General features: G+C 37.9%; 1 protein-coding gene across 5 annotated transcripts in view; it reads left to right on the forward strand.

The window, feature by feature from the left end:
* Nucleotides 1-18,436, forward strand: part of RBM33 (RNA binding motif protein 33) — a 99,832-nt gene that overhangs the window by 25,016 nt on the left and 56,380 nt on the right. For 4 of the 5 annotated variants that reach the window (XM_036399917.2, XM_036399926.2, XM_036399940.2 and 1 more), the window contains exons 7-10: nt 4,283-4,454; nt 9,232-9,437; nt 11,427-11,583; nt 17,144-17,202. In XM_036399917.2, coding sequence (XP_036255810.1) covers nt 4,283-4,454; nt 9,232-9,437; nt 11,427-11,583; nt 17,144-17,202 — 594 coding nt within the window. Of the gene's footprint in view, nt 1-4,282; nt 4,455-9,231; nt 9,438-11,273; nt 11,584-17,143; nt 17,203-18,436 lie in introns of all 5 variants that reach the window. The other variant, XM_036399908.2, reaches the window with a different exon arrangement.

Here is an 18,436-nt window from a genome sequence, read left to right on the forward strand (position 1 = left end):
CACGTGAATAAGGGAGGTGAGTGAATTGTTACAAGTGGCACTCAGGTGGGAGAAGTGAGGAATAGGCAGGTAGAGTTTGTTTTTGAAACAGTGCTCAAAATTGCAGAACTTGAATTTTAAATAAACAAGTCTCTGTGACTTCCTTGAAAAATGTTGCAGTACTTCAGGAAATAATTTTGTCTTCCTGAGGTATAAAACAAAACCCAACACCCAGAAGTTTCAGCAGCAAATAGGTGTGACAGAACAGCCACATGAAGTATCATGTCCTAAATATTTTAGAGGGAAAATATCACTAATTACTTCTCTGAAATGTTCATAAAAATTAAATCTCATGAAATTAGAATTCATAATGTCTTTGTTTTATATTGAAAGTAATCTGTGAAGTCAATGATAGAGGATTTTTATCATTCCATAATTTAAACTGTGTCTTGTGTTATGCTGATAAGAAGTGAAGAGTACTTTAGTCAAGAAAGCATTTCATGAAGAAATGCTGCATACTGCTTTTCTTTTGATAGAATAAAGGCTTGGGAAAAAAAAGACCCATATGTCTATTTTTTGTAGACAAAATAACATATTATGTCTGATATGTTGCATCTGTGCTTAGCCAAAACTTCTGCACTTAGATCTGTTGTTTAGGTTTGAAAACACGACCTGCCAGCCTGGAGGGAAGTGGTGAAAAGAGTGCAAATCAAACCAGCCAATTTTTAAACATATTATAAGGCACTTAGATTTGTTTTTCAGTTCCATTTTTCATCTGTAGAATCGAGGTGCCCTTGGAATAGGGATAATCTCCTCCTATCTGCCCTACTATTTCCTGATCCCCTGGGATTGAACAACTGCATCTTCTTCAGTGTTAACCTGTAGCAGATGCCTCCACTTCCTTTTTTATGGCTTGTTAGTATAAGTTCTTTGTTTCACCTTTAATTTAGTTGTTTTTGCACATCTTCTGAATGTCTGGCACCAAGTTCTCCTTAACACTTTGGGGGGATCCCGTGTCTGGGTGGGTGGCATCCCGTCTTTGGGAGGATCATGCTGTGTCAGTGTTTCTGCAGCATCCCTTGGGCCGTGTCTCTTACATTCCTGCAGCTGCCTGTAAGCTGCTCAGGGCAGGAGCACTCAGCCCTTCTCCCAGCAGATCATAACCCAGTGTGAGGAGTCCTGCTCAGTGGCTTTTAGTGGGATTTAGGGCACAGTTATTGAATGAGGATGGCAGGAGCCCCTGACCTCGTGGCAGAAGAAAGGTCATTCTGTTTCTGTGTAAGGGTCAGCAAAGCTCTTTGGTAGCTTTGTGCAAGGTGTCATAGTGGGAAATGTAAAGCTCCCTTTGGGAAGCCTGGGCTGGTGAGTCCAGTCCAGTGACCTCAAGTGGCCATTCAAGGACTGCTAATATCTATGCAGAGATATTCATGATTAGCAGGTATTAAAGCCAATCCTGTAAGTAATAGTATGGCTTAATTCTGTGTCTGCAGTTGTGTCTTTTAGAAACACAGAATCCATTCATGCTGTATCTTGGCAAAACAGCTTCTTCTGTTCAGCTGGAGATGGAAAAGATCATGTAGGAATCTTGCATTTTCCAACTGCAGAACAAACTGCAAGGGAAGGGTGTATGCTCCTACCCTGCTCAGCCAGCCTTCCTGGAGCTGTGTGGAGAGAACATATGGGTGGCTGTCAGACATGTTTAGGTCTCCATTGCATAAATCCCTCAATAAAAGGTGTAATGGGTGTAATCAGATTTGGACATGGGTCAGTTACCATTCTCCAGCACTGCCTTGCCTTGGTGCCTGCTTTTTCATTGGCTCCTTTGATATTTTTTTGTCTTTGATATTTAATGCTTGTATGGCTGTTGCTGGTTAATGGGTGGCATGAACATTATGCTGATGAATAAAGTGAGTCAGAACAAGGCTTCAGAATTGGTATAAATGGGTAAGAGTAGAATAATGCCAGTCTAGAAAACTTTGGATTTTTTTTTATTGTTCTGTAGGTAAGTAGTTGTCTGATAGTCTGTCAGAAATTGGGATATTTTCTTTTTAGAGTAGTTTTTTTTTTTTCCCAGAATGAATAATTGTCAAAATGCAACAGAGTTTCAGGGTTTTTAATAACATTTCATTAAAACATAGCAGAAGTTTTAAGGACAATGTAGACTTCATTACCCTTTCTAGTTCTGATTCTAAAGTTTGAGCTACACATAGAGCTTTGCATGATTAAGTTTAGCACTCACAGATGAGATTACAGGACTGAGACCAGTCTTTGATTAATAAAAACCAGAATTCCACTGTAGCTTTTAAGGGCCATAGATGTGTCTGGGGTTTGTACTTTAGAGTAAAGCAGGAGGCTCAGTGTAGAGTAAGCATGTCTTGCAAAACAGCTGCTCCAGTTCTGACTTCCAAATCCTGATCCTGAAGGAAAAGTTTCTAAAAAGAAGTAAGACAGTAAAATTATGGAGTTTGTGATATTTATGAAAACACTGATTTAATAGAGATATTGCTTCTCCTTGCTCTTTTGGGAGTCCCTCTTTTCAAGTAAAATGCCAACCCTGTCTTTCTCTTGGTGTTGTTTGTTTTCATTAAACCATGTTAGCATCTCTTTCCTTGCTAACATCCCTCCTCTGTTCCACAAGTATCAAATGCTTGCTCTCAAAGGTGTTTTGATTATATGTAGATATGTTAATTAGATGAGTTGTGCTCAGTTTGGGTTTGCTTTTGAGGTTTGGATTTCTTTCAGTCTAGTTGAAGGTGGTTTTTTTCTTCTGCTTTGCCTGTTTTTTACCTGCTTTTTTTTAATATGATAAAGCTGTTACACCAAAATAAATATATTTGTAACGTGCAAGCCTTAAAACCTTTTGTAAAATTGGACTGTTCTCTTAGCTATTTATCTTAAAGCAGTTTTGTGAGGTCAGGAAATGGAATGTTTAAAAGTTTGTTTGGAATGGATAACACAGCTTGGGATCTGTAGCCCATTAAAGCCTTGTAACTAAGGACACAGATCATTTATTCACCCGACCCAAGCTGGAGTAGCTTTGAGCTTGAGTTCGTCAGGTTTGCTGTCTTTTTTAAAGCAGAAACTGTTTTGCCAGGTCACCCTGTCTCTGATCTTGCTTCACACATTTTTATTTTGGTTATGGATGAAGTTAGGCTGCTGGATAGGGAAATTTGCAATCTCTTGCACAATTATGCTATTAATTCTTTCTTGATCTGTGATTTAATATCTGTCCACCTGACTGTCACACTTGCTGTGCCTTTCTCATATAAATTTCTGCACTGATCTGGTTAATTAGAAGATTAAACCGTTTTTGCATGTTAGATTTGGCTCATTTTTTAACTGTCCTCAAGCAGCATTAAATTTATGATGTATTTAGTGGCTTTGCATAGAATTAAAATGCATATGCATTTTAATTTAACAGGCTCTAAGAAATGAACAAGTAGGCTTGTACAGGAAATAATCAAATATGCAGCAATCAAAAATTTTTGTGGAGAATCACATGATATTAGAACACTTCTAATGCTGTAGAAATCCAGTATAACTTGTGTAACACTCTAGGCATTTTCATCAGGCCTACATGCAAAAATGAAATTTTTTTTCACTTCTATTCATTTGAAGGAGAGGGACCCATTTTCATTTGGATCATTGTTTTATTTAAATAAATGTTTTCTGTTTTAGAGAGAACTGGAAAATAAATTCTAGAAGCATTCCAATAGCATCCAGAATACAAATGTAGTATTTTCAAATTTATCCAATCCTATTCTTATTCTACCAATCAATTACTGAATTGAAACTGGGAAGTGTTTGAAGAGCAAAGTAAAGGCATACATACCCAGAGGAATGGGATTGAGATACAAGGTTATCTTTGTTTTTGGTAGGTTAGGTTTATTTAACAGTATGGTACTGACAGTTGTTAAAAGATGAAAAAAATAGGATTTTACTGTTCCAGTTATTTGAATCTGGTAGTAACCAAAGTTTGCATCATAGTCAATTCAGTGATAAAAATCTGTGTGCAGAAGTACCTACTAATCAGATGGAGGTTCTGACTTTCAATAATCCCTTAAATATTAGAGCAAATTTATTTTCTAAATACATTTTACTTTATTATTTATTATGTAGTACAGATATTTTTATTTAAAAAAAAATCACCAACTCTTAAATGTTCCCTGAATTATATATGAGCACAATGTATGATGCCAGCAAAATTTGTAGAAAGGGCCTTTTAAAGAAAGCTTGCTTTTGATACTGTTTATAAGAGACTTGGTTTTTTGAGGCCAAATGTCCTCTGGTTTTTGTGATTTAGGCAGCTATTGGGTCTCTGGAACTTCAAGAAGAAACAAAAGAAGAGTCTGATGAGGAGGAGGATGATGATGAAGAGTCTGGACGATTACGTTTCAAAACCGAACGGAAAGAAGGAACCATCATCAGGCTCTCAGATGTGACAAGAGAAAGGAGAAACATTCCAGAAACTTTGGGTGAGGCTTTGTGGCAGTGGATTGTTCTGCAGAGCTGTAATGAATGGTAATAAAAGGCAAAGGGTGTTTTAGCTGAGGTGCATTCCAAATGGGTTTGCAACCATGAGACCATATTTCTACAAACCACATAGAGACTGTATCTTGTTTATACAAAAGGTGTTGGTGGATTGAAAAAAACAGAATATTTTAAAAACAAGAGTGCACTGGAATAACAAAATTTCTGCACATATTGTAAGATAAAGGACAATTGCATTTGTTCTCATATATCTGTGGATTTATTATTTAGTTTAATATAAAAACAAGACCAGCCAATACGGAGAAAACCTTATAGTGGAACTTGACTGTTAAAGGAGCAGTGATTTCAATTAGACTTTTAAATGTAATTCTAAGTGATCTGGGATGCAGCTCTGAGATATAAGGAAAAGATGAGGGCACATGTGGATGATCCTATAAAGAGGTTTTTAAACCAATGTTTGGCGAAAGCACAATATTGCTGTTGTGAAATGGTTTCTATTCATACTACGTTTTCTTAATTATTTGTTGATAGAGACCAGATAACTGACCATGTGGTAGAAGGTTAAACCACAAAAAATTCTGTTTACATATATAAATATCTGCTTCCTTTTAAGATTTTAAAGCAAATTTTTACAGCTGCTGTAGTTTAAAAATGAAATTTCATTGCAGACCTACATCTCCTTACTCTAAAATATGAACATAGTTCAGAAAACACTTAAGGAGGAATTAACATTTCAGTTGAAGTTACAAACGTAATTTCCATCCTGTCACATTTTGGTGACCTTTTGTGACAGCTTGTCTCTATTGGAGGAGTGCATTCTTACTTACTGATTAAAGATGTCATTTGAAACCATTTTATTACCAGCAATAGTGAAATTAATCTTGACACTTAGAGACACTAGAAAAATAATTGCTGATTCACTGCATTAACTGTGTGTGTGAGAACGTACAGTCAAGATGAGACCAAGTTTGTGCTGGTAAAAAAGATGTAAAAATACAGTGTTCTCAGTAATGTAGCTAAGATCTTTCCTAAACATTTATTCATCCAAGATAATGTAAAGAATGGATTTTCAAAGTTCAGAAGATGGGTATTGTAGGACAGCTCTGCAATTGATTTCTAGCAATACCAAGTTTGTCACCTTTGATAAGAAGTACATTATCTTCTTTTAGTGCCTGTTGGTGAAGCCTTCTTAGAATAGAAATTGTCATTATTCTCTGGAGGCAGTTAGATCTTAAGGAAAGTGAAGAGGAAAAATGTCTTTGGTATTACCAAACTAAAGTATTCCTTTTCTATCTAATCAAAAATACACAACTCAAACCCTTAGACTTCTGCAGAACCAATTGCAAAGTGCTAACAAAGGTCATTTGGCTGTGGCAGTACTTCTTGTTATGCCCTGCTTAGTTGGCTTATGTGCACTGTGATGCCTCATGTCTGAGATTTCAGGCAGGGCTGAGAAGTTAAGGTGAATGTTCTAAATTTGTCCAGTTGCTCTGTGTCCAGAAAGCACAGGGTATAATCAGTTTGCAGATCTGGATGATGAGGAGAAAAGAAATGACAACAAATTGCATATATATGTAAATGAATATGTGTTTGTAGTTGTGCATGAGTTCTTAGCCAGGGAGGAGCTGTATTCATGTGAATGAACACCTGGCTGTGCTTTGGAAGAGCCTAGGGAGGGAAGGAGAATCTCTTCTTCCTCTGCTCATCCCCTCTTTTCTTGAGCAGTCTGAGGTTGCTTTCAGGGAAACAGGGACTGTTTCTGTTGCTTCCCTCCTTGCAAAACCATCTCCCATGACTTCTGCTCTGCTTGATCTCTGTGTGTGGGACACAGTGCTCTCAAATTCAATATGCAGCCCCCCTCATAGTAGAGCTGATGATATTTTGATGTGTTGTGGGTGATATGTAGCTACATGCAGCACTTGAGGTGCTCATGGCATCAGTCTTAACTTCTGCAAGAGGGTTCTGAACCTGCACTTAGGTGTCTAAGCAGTGGCATGTTGTGGAGGAAATATACTTGATGTAATCATCTTATTTTTAAAATCCAGTTGTTATATTGTACTTCTGTGGTCATAGGTGTAGTATGAATGTGAATTTGTGTGTGGTTTTGTTTGGGATTTTTTCCAAAGTTGGCCCCTACTCTGGCTGAAAAATTGAGAGTGTGAGCTGTGCCTTTAAGGCCTTAAAAATTTGAGAAATTTTATGTAAAGTGAGGAGGAAAACAACTTATGTATTTTAAAGGGAGTGATTCTGCACATCCAAGATTGACAGACTTGACTTTGCATGGATGTTGTCATCCCTTCCCCAAGCTTAATCAGCACAGTGCTCTGAAGTAATTGTGTTTGGAGCAGCTCATTCTTGTGTCTATTCAGTGTCCTTCAGTGTGTGCTTAGGAGGCTGAGAGACTTGGCCATAGTCTTGCTTTTTAGGAAGCCTAGCTCGGTTCCCAGGTTCATTAAAAATTGCTTTCCTCACATGTGATTTCTAAGCTATTTAATAGGAGCTTGCTTCTTATCTTGCTTGACCATCATTGGTAGGTACTTGTTGCAATGACTGAACTTTATTTTCCAGACTCCAGCCTTGCTGAGTTCAGGGTTGTAGTGTGGAAGATGTCAGAGAAATTTTCCTGCCTGTCCCATTTCTGGGAGAACAAAACAACTGTCCAAGCAGCAGAATGCTCAGGATGCCCTGCAGGACTTGGATCATTTCTGGATAAGGGATAGAGAGACTCTTTTGCAGCATTGTGGCACTATTTTCCCTCTTGAATGTAAGGAGAGTCGGGGTCTGTCATTCAGGCAGGTCAAGTCAAAGCCCACATTTGCCCTTCCATGTTTGTGGGTTTCTGAAGAAACACTACTTGCTTCAGGTGTGGAGAGGAAGAAGACCTGAAATAAAAGCTAGATGGTTTTTCCCATCTAACCAGCATTTTTGATCCCTGGCAGCCAAAGGTGGCTACGGCAGTTGTTTTAGTTGCATCTAATGTTTTTAATTGCTTTGGGCAAGAGTACATTTCTCTTAATTTTTGTCAGAAATGCACATTTCATACTAAGACTTGAGGGACTGTGGTTCCTTCCCTCATTCTAAACATTCTGTAAGATTTTCCTCATAAAGCCTGAATGTCTTGGGCTCTGCTATGCCTTGAGGGCAAAGGTTGCATTTCATAAGAGTATTTGTTATGCCATTCAATTTTGGTGTCAGAGTGGAGAGAAACGGAGGTAGAGAAACTTGTCTCATCACCAATGTGCAAAAATGAAATAGGAAACTTGGGCAGATCCTGGGCTTTTAGAAGTCTGTCCTGTTTGCTGTGTTCTTACAGGCCATCAGCAAGTTCAGAACTTGTAAAAATTGAAAAGCTCCTGCTTTGTGGAGGTGCTGAATACTTCTGAAAACTGGGACATGCAAATTTACAGTCTTTGCAGCTCAGTCGTGCAGGTAGTTTTTGTAGCAAAGTAAGAGCAACTGCCGCAGAGGGAATGCTTAGTGCTCACCCTTTTCTGCCCTTCTGTCAATCCTCAACTTCAAAGACTAACAGAGATTACTTATGAAGATGTTAAAGATGGTGGTGATTTAAGTAGCTTTGGCCTTTAGACTCACAAGAAATTGTTAGAGTTTTCTAATTGATTTAGTTATGTATTCTTGGGAGAGGATATCTCATGGTGTGGAGACATAGTAGAAATGTCTCCTGCCAGATACTAATTACTTTAATTCTGATATTATGGCCACTGTGTGTAGTATTGACAAGTAATTACCATATTAATTCAAAATATGCTTTTATTTGTCACGAGTGTATTTGTTTTTTGCATTGTTAGAGGCAGAAATCAATATTAGGGGTAACAAAGGATCTGACTAACACGTGTCAAAAGATTCAGCTGCATGTTTGAGTTAAAGTTTATTACCCCTTGTAAGTGAGTGAAATCTGGTGAGTGGTTCTGCTTATACTTTCATGGTGGGTTTTCTGAAGTCTGTTGTAGACCTGTTCTGTGATTTCAGTACCTGGGTCTATTACTGCATTATTTCTTGCTTAATGTTGTCAGCACTATCCAAAGGTTTCAAGCAAATTTGTCATCTTTGCTGAGTACCAGGTGTTTTCTGGTGTGTACCTGTGGTGTGAGTTGGGTGGGTGTTATCAGCACCATATGTTTGACTTGAACTGAGCACAGATTTTACTGTGTGCTCTCTCTTCAGTGGAATTACTACTTGTGAAGTACAGTTGGTTCTTAAACCACATACAGTAAAACAAAAATTAAGTATTTATGTACTAGAAAGACTTCAGCAAGCAGAATGTTCTTCTTTGGAATAGGCCAATGTGCAGAAGAGTCTGGTGCATAAAATCTGTTTATATGGAAGACTCAGCAGATCTTTTACTGTAAAGTTTGCTGCAGATTCATTGTCTTGCCTGACATCTGCAGATAAGTGAGATGTTAAAGATAACAAAACTTTGAGGGGAGTCACAGCCTCCTCTTAGAGCAGAAAGGCAGCCTTCAATACCATCTTGAAAAAGAAAACAACCAAAGCTTTTTGTTCATGTTTGTTTCATTTATCTGCTGTTTTTTGCCTGTGCAGAGGACAGAAGTATCTGTGCTTTTTCCTTTTAAAAGTGTCTTTAACAAAATGTTAATATGCCACCTAAAGGAGATCAAAGTGCCTGCAAATTTTATGTTAGCAGGGATTCTTCTGTAGTTCTGGCAGTGTTCTATTTGTCAATGTGTGCTCCACCTTTTCAGCACAAAGCTGAAATAATTTTCCCCATTTCTCTCTCAACAGAGCTTTCTGCAGAAGCCCAAGCAGCACTACGTGAGTTTGAAGAGAGGGAGAGGCAGCTTAAGCAGGGGCGATACGGCTCCAGGAGAGGAGGGAGAAGAGGAGGCTCAGTGATGTGCCATGGAATGGGAGATCAAAGGAGAGACAATAATGATAGGGGAAGAATGAAGGATCACAGGCCTGCACTGCTGCCAAACCAGCCATCAATGGTACCTTTCAATCCTTAGTATTCTTTGAGCACCCTTGGAGGAAGTTGTGGAGAAATGCATTTTAAATCATGAATCTTTGCAAAGATGGGATATATATTCCAGTGTAGACCTTCTGCTCTTTCAGGGCACTGTTAGGCAGTATGGGCTTTGTGTGATATGATGACTGTAAAGAATGTGCTTAGTCCTGTTACTGGCTTCACCTTGAGCAATCTCAAGACCTCCAAATGAAAAGTGCATTTTGACTGATGAGTCATAGTCAGACTAATCTGCTGGTTTGCATGAGGATGGAGGAAAAACTGAATAATTCCTCTGAAAAGTTTCAATGCAACATGGAAACATGTTCAGTCCCTCTTTATTTAAAATAATGTAGTTTAAAAAATACAATTCTGTAAAATTCTTCTTGGGTTCTGTCAAGGTAATATTTTTGCTGATACTTTTTTAAAAAAATCTATTTGCATATAAGCTGTGCTACTATGGAGGTAAATAAAACCCGAGGACAGTAATCAGCACTTCCCTACTAGATAAGTTATTATTTTGGAATTTCAAATGAAATTTAGCTTTGTCACTACTTTCTATTTCTCTGCTGTGCTTTGTATCACAATATTAAGACTTTACTTTTTCCATCAAAAAAACCTTAAAAAACCAAAAACATCTCCAGCAAGTGATCAAGAGGTCAGCACCTCTTGATTATTTTTGTTCACTGTCATAAAATATACTGGAAGCTGAGACTGTAGAATAAAGTCTTTATATATCTTTGCAGGACAAAGTCATCTGTGTTAAACAAAGGTGATTTTTTCCAACAGCAGTAAGTAGGTGCTGGTCACTGGCAGGAGTCGGTGGATATCTCAGTGCTTGAGAGCCCTGCAGTAGTAAATTTCGTGCTTTTTAAGCAGTGAAAGTTGGATATTTTTTTTCTGTTTTGCTGCAGTCCTTGCAAGCTATTTTGATTTTAAATGTAAATATTTTTATGTTCATCACAGTGTCCTCTTGTGCATACTATGTAGCTGCTTTGCTTTATGTACACTGAAAGAAGCAGGAAACAGTCTGTCACACCTTTGTTGCTAAAAGGTTGCCTCCTTGGGCCTCTTCTTGCGCTGTCTCTTGCAAGTTGCTGGTGTAGGACTGAGATCTAGTAACAGTGACTCAGAGGCAGAAGAATTTCTCTGAAAAGAGACACTATTTTTTTATTAGCACTGATTTTGGCCATTTGTTTCTGAGAGTTGAGCAGCAAGAGACTTTCTTCTATGTCTGGAAGGATACTTTTAAATGATGTCTTCAAATGAGTTTTTTCTTCAAGCAGTATAGATATTATACTGCTTGAAGAAAAAACTGCCCTGATATTAAAGAATATTTGAATTTGTGCTGCACTGATGCCTGAATTTGTATTCTAACTTTTGTTGCTAGTGCTAGGTCTGTTATCCGAGAGAGGCTTTTGTATACATGAGAGAAGAGGTAGTGGATTTGTTTTGGTACTAGGACTCAGATTTCTAGTGATCTCCACATAAACCTTATTGCAGTTAATAACACTGACCTATGCAGAGCCCTGACTATATATGAAACCAGACAGCTTCACTGTTAAAAATGAGTGAATGTGTCTGCATTCCCTGTGCTTCTTTGCTCTTTGTTGCCTTCTCCTTCACATGAATGTTTTTGATTGCTCCTTTGCTTTCCTGTGCTGATGGTTTTTGGTGGATCCAGTTGGTTATAGGGAAAAGAATTTTTTCTGTTCATAATTGGCCTTAATTGTTCTCCAGAGATGTCTTGGTTTTGTGCTCATTTATGTCAGGATATTTTAACTTTAAAGCCTAGTGACTCTGTTCTTTTGTCTGACTTTAGACTCACTCACAGAGGTTAATTCCAACACACCAGCAACCTGTTATGAGTCTGTTCCAGCAGCAACAGCAGCAGCAACAACAACAACAACAGCAACAGCAGCAGCAACAACAACAGCAGCAGCAGCAACAGTTACAATCTCTGCTTCCTTTACAGCATCAGCATCATTCTTCTCCTCCTCCAGGGCTACATATGCCCCCTCAGATAGAAACACCTCGAATAATGATGACTCCCCCTCCAGTGACCCCCCAGCAGCCGAAGAACATCCACATCAATCCGCATTTCAAGGGGACCGTGGTGACGCCTGTACAAGGTGAGCTCTCTGAACACCTTGCCAGTCATGCAAGCGTGACTCATCTTGTTCTTTGCCAGAGATGGAACAATTTGTTTGTTTATTACTTCATGGAAATGCGCTTCAGGCTGCTGGTTTTTTTTCTTGAAGCTTGAAACAAATGTTTTGCCTGAAGTAAGACATAATGTTGTTGGACTGTGGCCAGCTGAACAAGCAAAGCCTTTTCAGCTTTTACCATGTTTGATATTCTAATGTAAAGCTTGAGAAGAGCATGGAAAATGGAAACTAAAAAGAATGTGCTTTTCAAAAAACAATAAATGTAATTTTTCAAAACTAGGAAAGTACTGCAATTTGTAAATTTACCAGGACTGTCTACCAGTTTTGGTGAGAGGGTACTGAGGCACTCCTTGCAATGTAATTGCTCTGTGAAAGATACCAGTTGCTGTCCTTTCTTGACAAGATACATGCCCTCAATTCTCCTTTCACAGAAGCACATCTGTAATTGTTTTGATTTGCAAATACGTGTTTTCTCTAAGCTAACACAAACATTTGAGCTGCACTTCTTAGGGTAGCTCTCAGCAAAGCTGTTCTTACTACTGCTTATTTAGGAAGTGTTTAATCCCAAAGAGGGTTATAAAAAGATACCTGCACAGCTCTGATTTCTCATTATGTTGGGACAAGACAGACTAAAGAAATACATAAATATTTATACATATTTGCCATTAAGTTTTCTGTATTTTCCCCCACTTCACATCAGCAGAACTCCAAGCCAGTGCTATCTTTGAAAAACAGGAATTTGGCAGGGTAGAACATTGCCAGAGTATGGAGGTCTGTTTTGCTGCTCACATACGGCTTTGTCAGAGAATTTATTTTGCTTTTCCCTGTGGTGCTTCCCACAAAATTATGCATCAGGACAGATTATCTGGAAACACTCCAAAAGAATCTTTACTTGCAGATTTGTACCTTCTGTGCATTTATCTAGCACTACCAAAGTAAGTTACTGTTTAATGAGAAGCAAAAATTGCCTTTAGATTATTCTATGCCTTTTCTCTGTCCCTGTGAAACAGTACTAGATCTTTTCTATCTAGCTAAGCAATAACGTGATCGCGATCTTGGGAATGGCTGCTGAGGGTGTGTGCTTTTGCCTAATGTCAGAACTATCCCAGTGTATTTTCTTCCCTCTGTCTGAGGAGTCTTTTTTCACATTGCTGAGCAGCTTCAGGCTCTTCTCAGCTTTACCACTGTGTCTGTGGCACTGTAGCTGTTGCAGGTCTCTTGCTTGATCTTGTTCACAGTCTGTTTTTCAGTCTTCATGCATATCCTCATTTCCAGAAAGTTGTGTACCTCCTGCAGGTTAGGAGATCTTCAGTACTGGATTTGTAAAGGGGAGGGTGTTATTAGGTTTTTGGGTTTTTTTTTTTAGATCTTACATCTGCTGACTTTATGTGCACGTTCATTTCTTGACTTGTAGAAGTTCAGGTGTTCTCTTAGACTGAGCAGCCCTGGAGAGAGAGTTGAGATTGTTGAATGGTGTTAAAACCTGCATTCAGCAAGGACATTTTTTGCTCTGTGTATTCATGGCAGCTGCTTCCTATGGAATACCTTTGTGCCATTCATTTTACTGAAAGAGTCCTTGCCAAGACTACTGAATTTTTCTGCTAATAGGTGTGCAGCATACTATTAAATACAATCTTTTAAGTCACTGTAGAAATTTCATATTCTTGATTAGAGAGCATGTATTGGAAGCTGAGTCTCCTGCAGTGACTGAGAGTAGTGGCCATCTCAGTCTTAATCTGTAGCAGTACAGTTAGGTTACATGAAAGTAAACACACACATAAGGAAAATGTGAAAATGTGTTGGAAATGAGGAGCTTTCTGTAGATAAATGAGTGTGGCGGTGGTCACAGGGGTCTTAGGATGAGAGAAGAGATCTGACTCCATATTTCAGAAGGCTTGATTTATTATTTTAAGCCAAATATTACATTAAAACTATACTAAAAGAATAGAAGAAAAGGTTTCATCTTAGAAGGATAGCTAAGCTAAGAATAGAATCAGCAAGAATCATAACAAAGGCAGCTGTCTCGGACTCTCTCCGAGACAGCTGTGCTGTGATTGGCCTTTAATTATAAACATGTAAGATGAGCCAATGAAAGATCCACCTGTTGCATTCCACAGCAGCAGATAACCATTGTTTACATTTTGTCTCTGAAGCTCTCAGCTTCTCAAGAAGAAAAAAATCCTAAAGAAAAGATTTTACATGAAAAGATGTCTGCGACAAATGAGCATAATTCTAACATATTCAATGGTATTTGCATATTAAGGTGAATTTTAAAGCAGTCACTGCAGGCAAATGGTAGATAGAAATTCCAGTGTAGGAAGTGCTGCTCCAAGCTTCCTCTTAAAAAGTCTTCCTTTAATCCATCTACTTGAAGCCCCAGTAGGCAGAGACTGGTGGTTGGCAACAAAAGGATGTGTTCCACTTGCAGCATCATTTCTTTCAGGGTAATGGGAAGGATGAAAGATCAAATTGTCTTTGCGTTCTTCATGATGTCCTGCCCCTTCTTGGCTGAACGTATTTCCAGATACATGAGGGGCTTTACACATTGGAGAATACAGTCAGATAGGTGCAAAGTTTATTGGGATTCTCTTGTTGAAAATGTGATGCCTGGAAGCTAAAAATGCCATGTCTGGAAGTGCATGATATGCACACTTAGGTTCTGGTAATTTTAATGGTGTGCTGTCATGTTTTAGTGTAGACTGGCATTTTTCCCTCTCTAATTTTATGGCAGGATAAAGCTCACACACTTCTAATTGTCAGCACCAGGGACACTTTTGCTAACTGCAGATCATAGAAATACACTTTTAAAACATCTTTTTGGTTTGACTTAGTCTTGAAATTCTTCGACTGTATCAGTATTTTCTAAAATAGACTCAAACCTCCTGTAAATTGTTACAAAATTTTCATGTGAATAAAATACCATCTATAAGAGCTCTTAGTAGACAGCTACTTCAGCCTGAAAAGGAGTAGAAACACTGTTGAAGAATCCTATCATTGGCTTATTCCTTTGATGTTTCAAAGGCAAATCTCTTTACAGTGGCCACCATCTCCCTGCCCAGCCTTGAATCCTGATTTGAAAAAAACAGTTACTTTCAAGTCAGTTTTGTTTCAAATGGATTGGTCCTATTTTTAGTCTTTGAAGCTTCATAAATGATTAAGGACTTGGTCTTTCAAACCCCTAAAAGATGAGTCTCTGTGGATACATGCTGCAGGTACTGTGCAGTTGGTGTTCAGCTGTGCCTCCTGTGGCATTTGAATCCCATATCTTTTAGCTTGTCTCATAGTTTTATCTTTTCTTTGTGTCCTATCCTGCAAATTACTTTTGAGTTGTAGGTAGTAATTTTTGCTGTATGTGTGTCCAAACTTGAGTATGATCAATTTATTAATGCTGGAGAACTGTACATAGATGCACTGTGAAGTACTGATTTAACCTGTGATAATAGGTGTTGCATTTTTCCCCTTAAATGTTTATACCACCAGTAACTATTTCAGAGATCCTGTGGTGCTGCCAAAATTGACATGAACTAATGAGCAGTTCATGGCAGCTCACTGTGCCATTCACCTTTTGAAAACTGTTTGGTGTCTTGGGAACAATCACATTGTAATTCTCCTGGATAATCAGTGTGGGAATTGCTTCTTCATCTTTTCCGGTATAGTGTTGGAATTTATAGCAAGAAGCAATTTAATCTTCTTAAAATAGTGCCTTTACAACATGCTGTGTATTATTTTTGAAACATACTTTTCACACCTATGGAATATTTGACATCAAGAAAATGAGGGCTTGAGACTTCTTTGCTGCTTAAGCAAGTGTCCAAGGATTGAAAGGGCACAGAGTTTGAACTACTATCTTTCATGAGTATTAAATTAATTTGTTGAAAATATATAAATATATGGATTTATATGCTACTGCTGGAGGCAGAATACTGAAATAGACTCTAGTTCAGTTGACATTTCTCTACATTTCCCACCTTATGCCATTTTTCTCAGTGCCTCTTTGACCTGTAATACCTGAACTGTTTTAGGACTAGGTCTGTCAAGAGCATCTTAGCGTTTTTTTTTCTGTGTGGCCATGGCTGTTTGATACCAACAGATGTTCATTAGAAGCCAGGATGAAACTATTGCAGTCATTTTCTGGTGTAATGTGATACAAAGCTTGCACACAGTCCTCCCATGCTGAAAGACTGCTGCAATTAGTTTACCCCATCAGTCTCTGAACCAGCAAACCACAAGTACTTAATGAAAGTGGATAGAAGCCAGACATGGACATGAACTGAAAAACAAAACACTAATGCATTAGTTCTTGTGCCTTGGTTACCAAGGGAAAAGGGATTTTTGAGGCATCTTAGCCAGCTCTATGTTGGGAAATGCACCCAACTTCTCTCTCAAATTAGAAGCATTTCTTAGTATCTTTCCTGCTCTGAAGTGTGACACAGTAGCTGTCTGCAAAGTCACTGTTTAACCCTGCTTGGGAAATGTTTCCCTCTCACTTTCAGAAGTGCTAAAAACAAACTGGAGAAGAATCTTACTAAAAGCTTTTAGTAAATGAGCAAACACATTGTGAGGTTGGAAATGCTTTATTGGACTTCTCTAGGCCTTTTGTTTAACATGGAAATGTTTGTATTTTTAACCACTTACACAACTGTGAGATGAAATAAAAAGTGCTCTGGAAAACAGGAGAGCTGTCATAACACTTTGTATTTGAGATTGGAATACAGGTTCAGTTCCCAGGGTGATCCAGCTGTAGCACTTTGTGCATTTTGCCATAACATTAAGTGAATGTTTTGGGAAATAGCTTTTTGTGACTAGCATTTCAAAGTGCAGTTGTAAGAGAAAATCATCCATGTTAATCCCCCTGAAATACTAGTTTTAGAGGTTATTTTTTCAAGAAAAGGTTTCCTGATTCTTCTTGGTATCTCTATGCAATCACTGTCTTTCATCTGAGATCAGCAGTTCTGTGATCTCAGTTGCCCACACCACTGTGGTGGCAAGGCCAGACAGACTAAGTAGTTTTTGTGTGCTGTTAATTGCAGCTGCCTGCCTCATTTTACCCTCATGAGCAGTGATTTTTACCAGTTAGTGTCTCTCATGTTCATGCTTCTTGAGGTAGTTTGGTGGTGAGACTGGGAGATGCCTAGGAAATGTTGAGTGGCATGAAGTTGAGAAGGCAAATTAATCATGTATCCTTCTATTTGAAACGTGAAATTATTGTTAGTGTCTCTGTCAGCTTTGTCTAAGGGATGTCTTTGGCTGAATAACTATTCTAGTTTGTCTTCCTGCAACAAGGAGCAATTTAATTCTGGAAAAAGCAGAACTAAATTATGTAAATTAACTAGGAGAATCCTAATTGCCCTGTTGCATGTTGTAGGGGAGGGAACGGTTGCTCAAAGTTAATTGTAGTAACTGTGACATGTGAGAGTAAAAGTAGCAGATTTTAATCATGGCTTTTTATTGCAAATGCTTTTGGAAATAACTACAACTGTTAGGTAAAACAAATGGTGTTAAAAGGTGCTTCTTGGTGTTTCAGTGCCCTTGCTGCCAGTTCCTGCCCAGCCAAGACCTGCTGTAGGACCCCAGAGATTTCCTGTGAGTAGCAGCTGTTTCTTCTTCTCTGATATGGATAAGCATACATTTGCAAGGAAATATTAATATAGCAAATAAAAGCTGTTCTAGTGAAATATAATTTTAAGGATTTGTAAATATTGACAATACACTCTGCAGTTGAAAATGTTTGTTAAAAGCTTAAGGTCAATGGATTTTTGAGAGTAGAATTAATTCTGTTTAACTGTAAAATTGTTGAACCAGTCTCTCCAGTGGGAAAGACATGAATGCATCTTGTCTTAAGGAATATGGGCTTCATTTTATTACTTGACTCTTTCTGTATAAATAGAATCCTTATTTTATTTGATATAATAAAAGGCTTTTTGAAATAATCCCTAAGCTTAAAAAGCAGTAATATGTATTTATTGTAAAATGCAGCAATCATTTTTATCATTACTAAAGGTATTTCAGCACCCTCATGTTTTTTATTTGAAAAATAGAACTGGCATTGCATGACCTTGCTTTCTTATATGTTTCTAATTTTGACAACAAACCAGACACTTAGCTGCCTCACTAGGCTAATTTCACTTCATAATTATTTTAAACTCTATGAATGAGAAGAGTATATGCTTCTAGAACTTTCCTCATCATTTCAGTTTTGTTATACTAAATTTCTAGTTTAAATGGTTAGCAAGGTATCAAAATAAGCAAAAGACCTAGGTTGCAATATTACCTAAAGTATTTTCAAGTAAAAACCTGTATACTGTACTTCCCAAATACATAAAACACATAAAAATGTGTTGATGTGTGCAGTGCTGAAGAAGGAAAATAGATGTCTGAACATCTGTGTGGTATCTCTGGCATAGAGATCAGATGTGCTAGAAAGAAGCAAATTTCAGAAACCTTCTGTGACTTTTGATTGCCCAGTGTGCATCTGGTTGTTTTTAATGCAGAATATTTTTCTTACAGACTTATGGCTGAGGAATTGTGATATGTGTATTTTGCAGAGAAACAGTCTTTACATTGCTGCATTTCTTCTGTGAAGTCTTAAAAAACTGAGTTGTAAACCCACAGTTTCATTAAGTAAATTCATGTTGTATCTTCAAGAAAATATTTTTGAGCTTTTTTAAAAACTAAAAATATTGTGGTTTTCAGAGGAAATAGTTTCTTCACTTTAGTGTTATGGGGAGATCTTATTTACATTTTGAAAGCAGTTTTAATTGTTATTTTTTATGAAAACAAGTGTCATGCATTTGTTTTCCTTTGATACTAAGTTGAT

The sequence above is a fragment of the Molothrus ater genome, chromosome 1 (genome assembly GCF_012460135.2).
Source record: "Molothrus ater isolate BHLD 08-10-18 breed brown headed cowbird chromosome 1, BPBGC_Mater_1.1, whole genome shotgun sequence".
Classification (NCBI taxonomy): Eukaryota; Metazoa; Chordata; class Aves; order Passeriformes; family Icteridae; genus Molothrus; species Molothrus ater.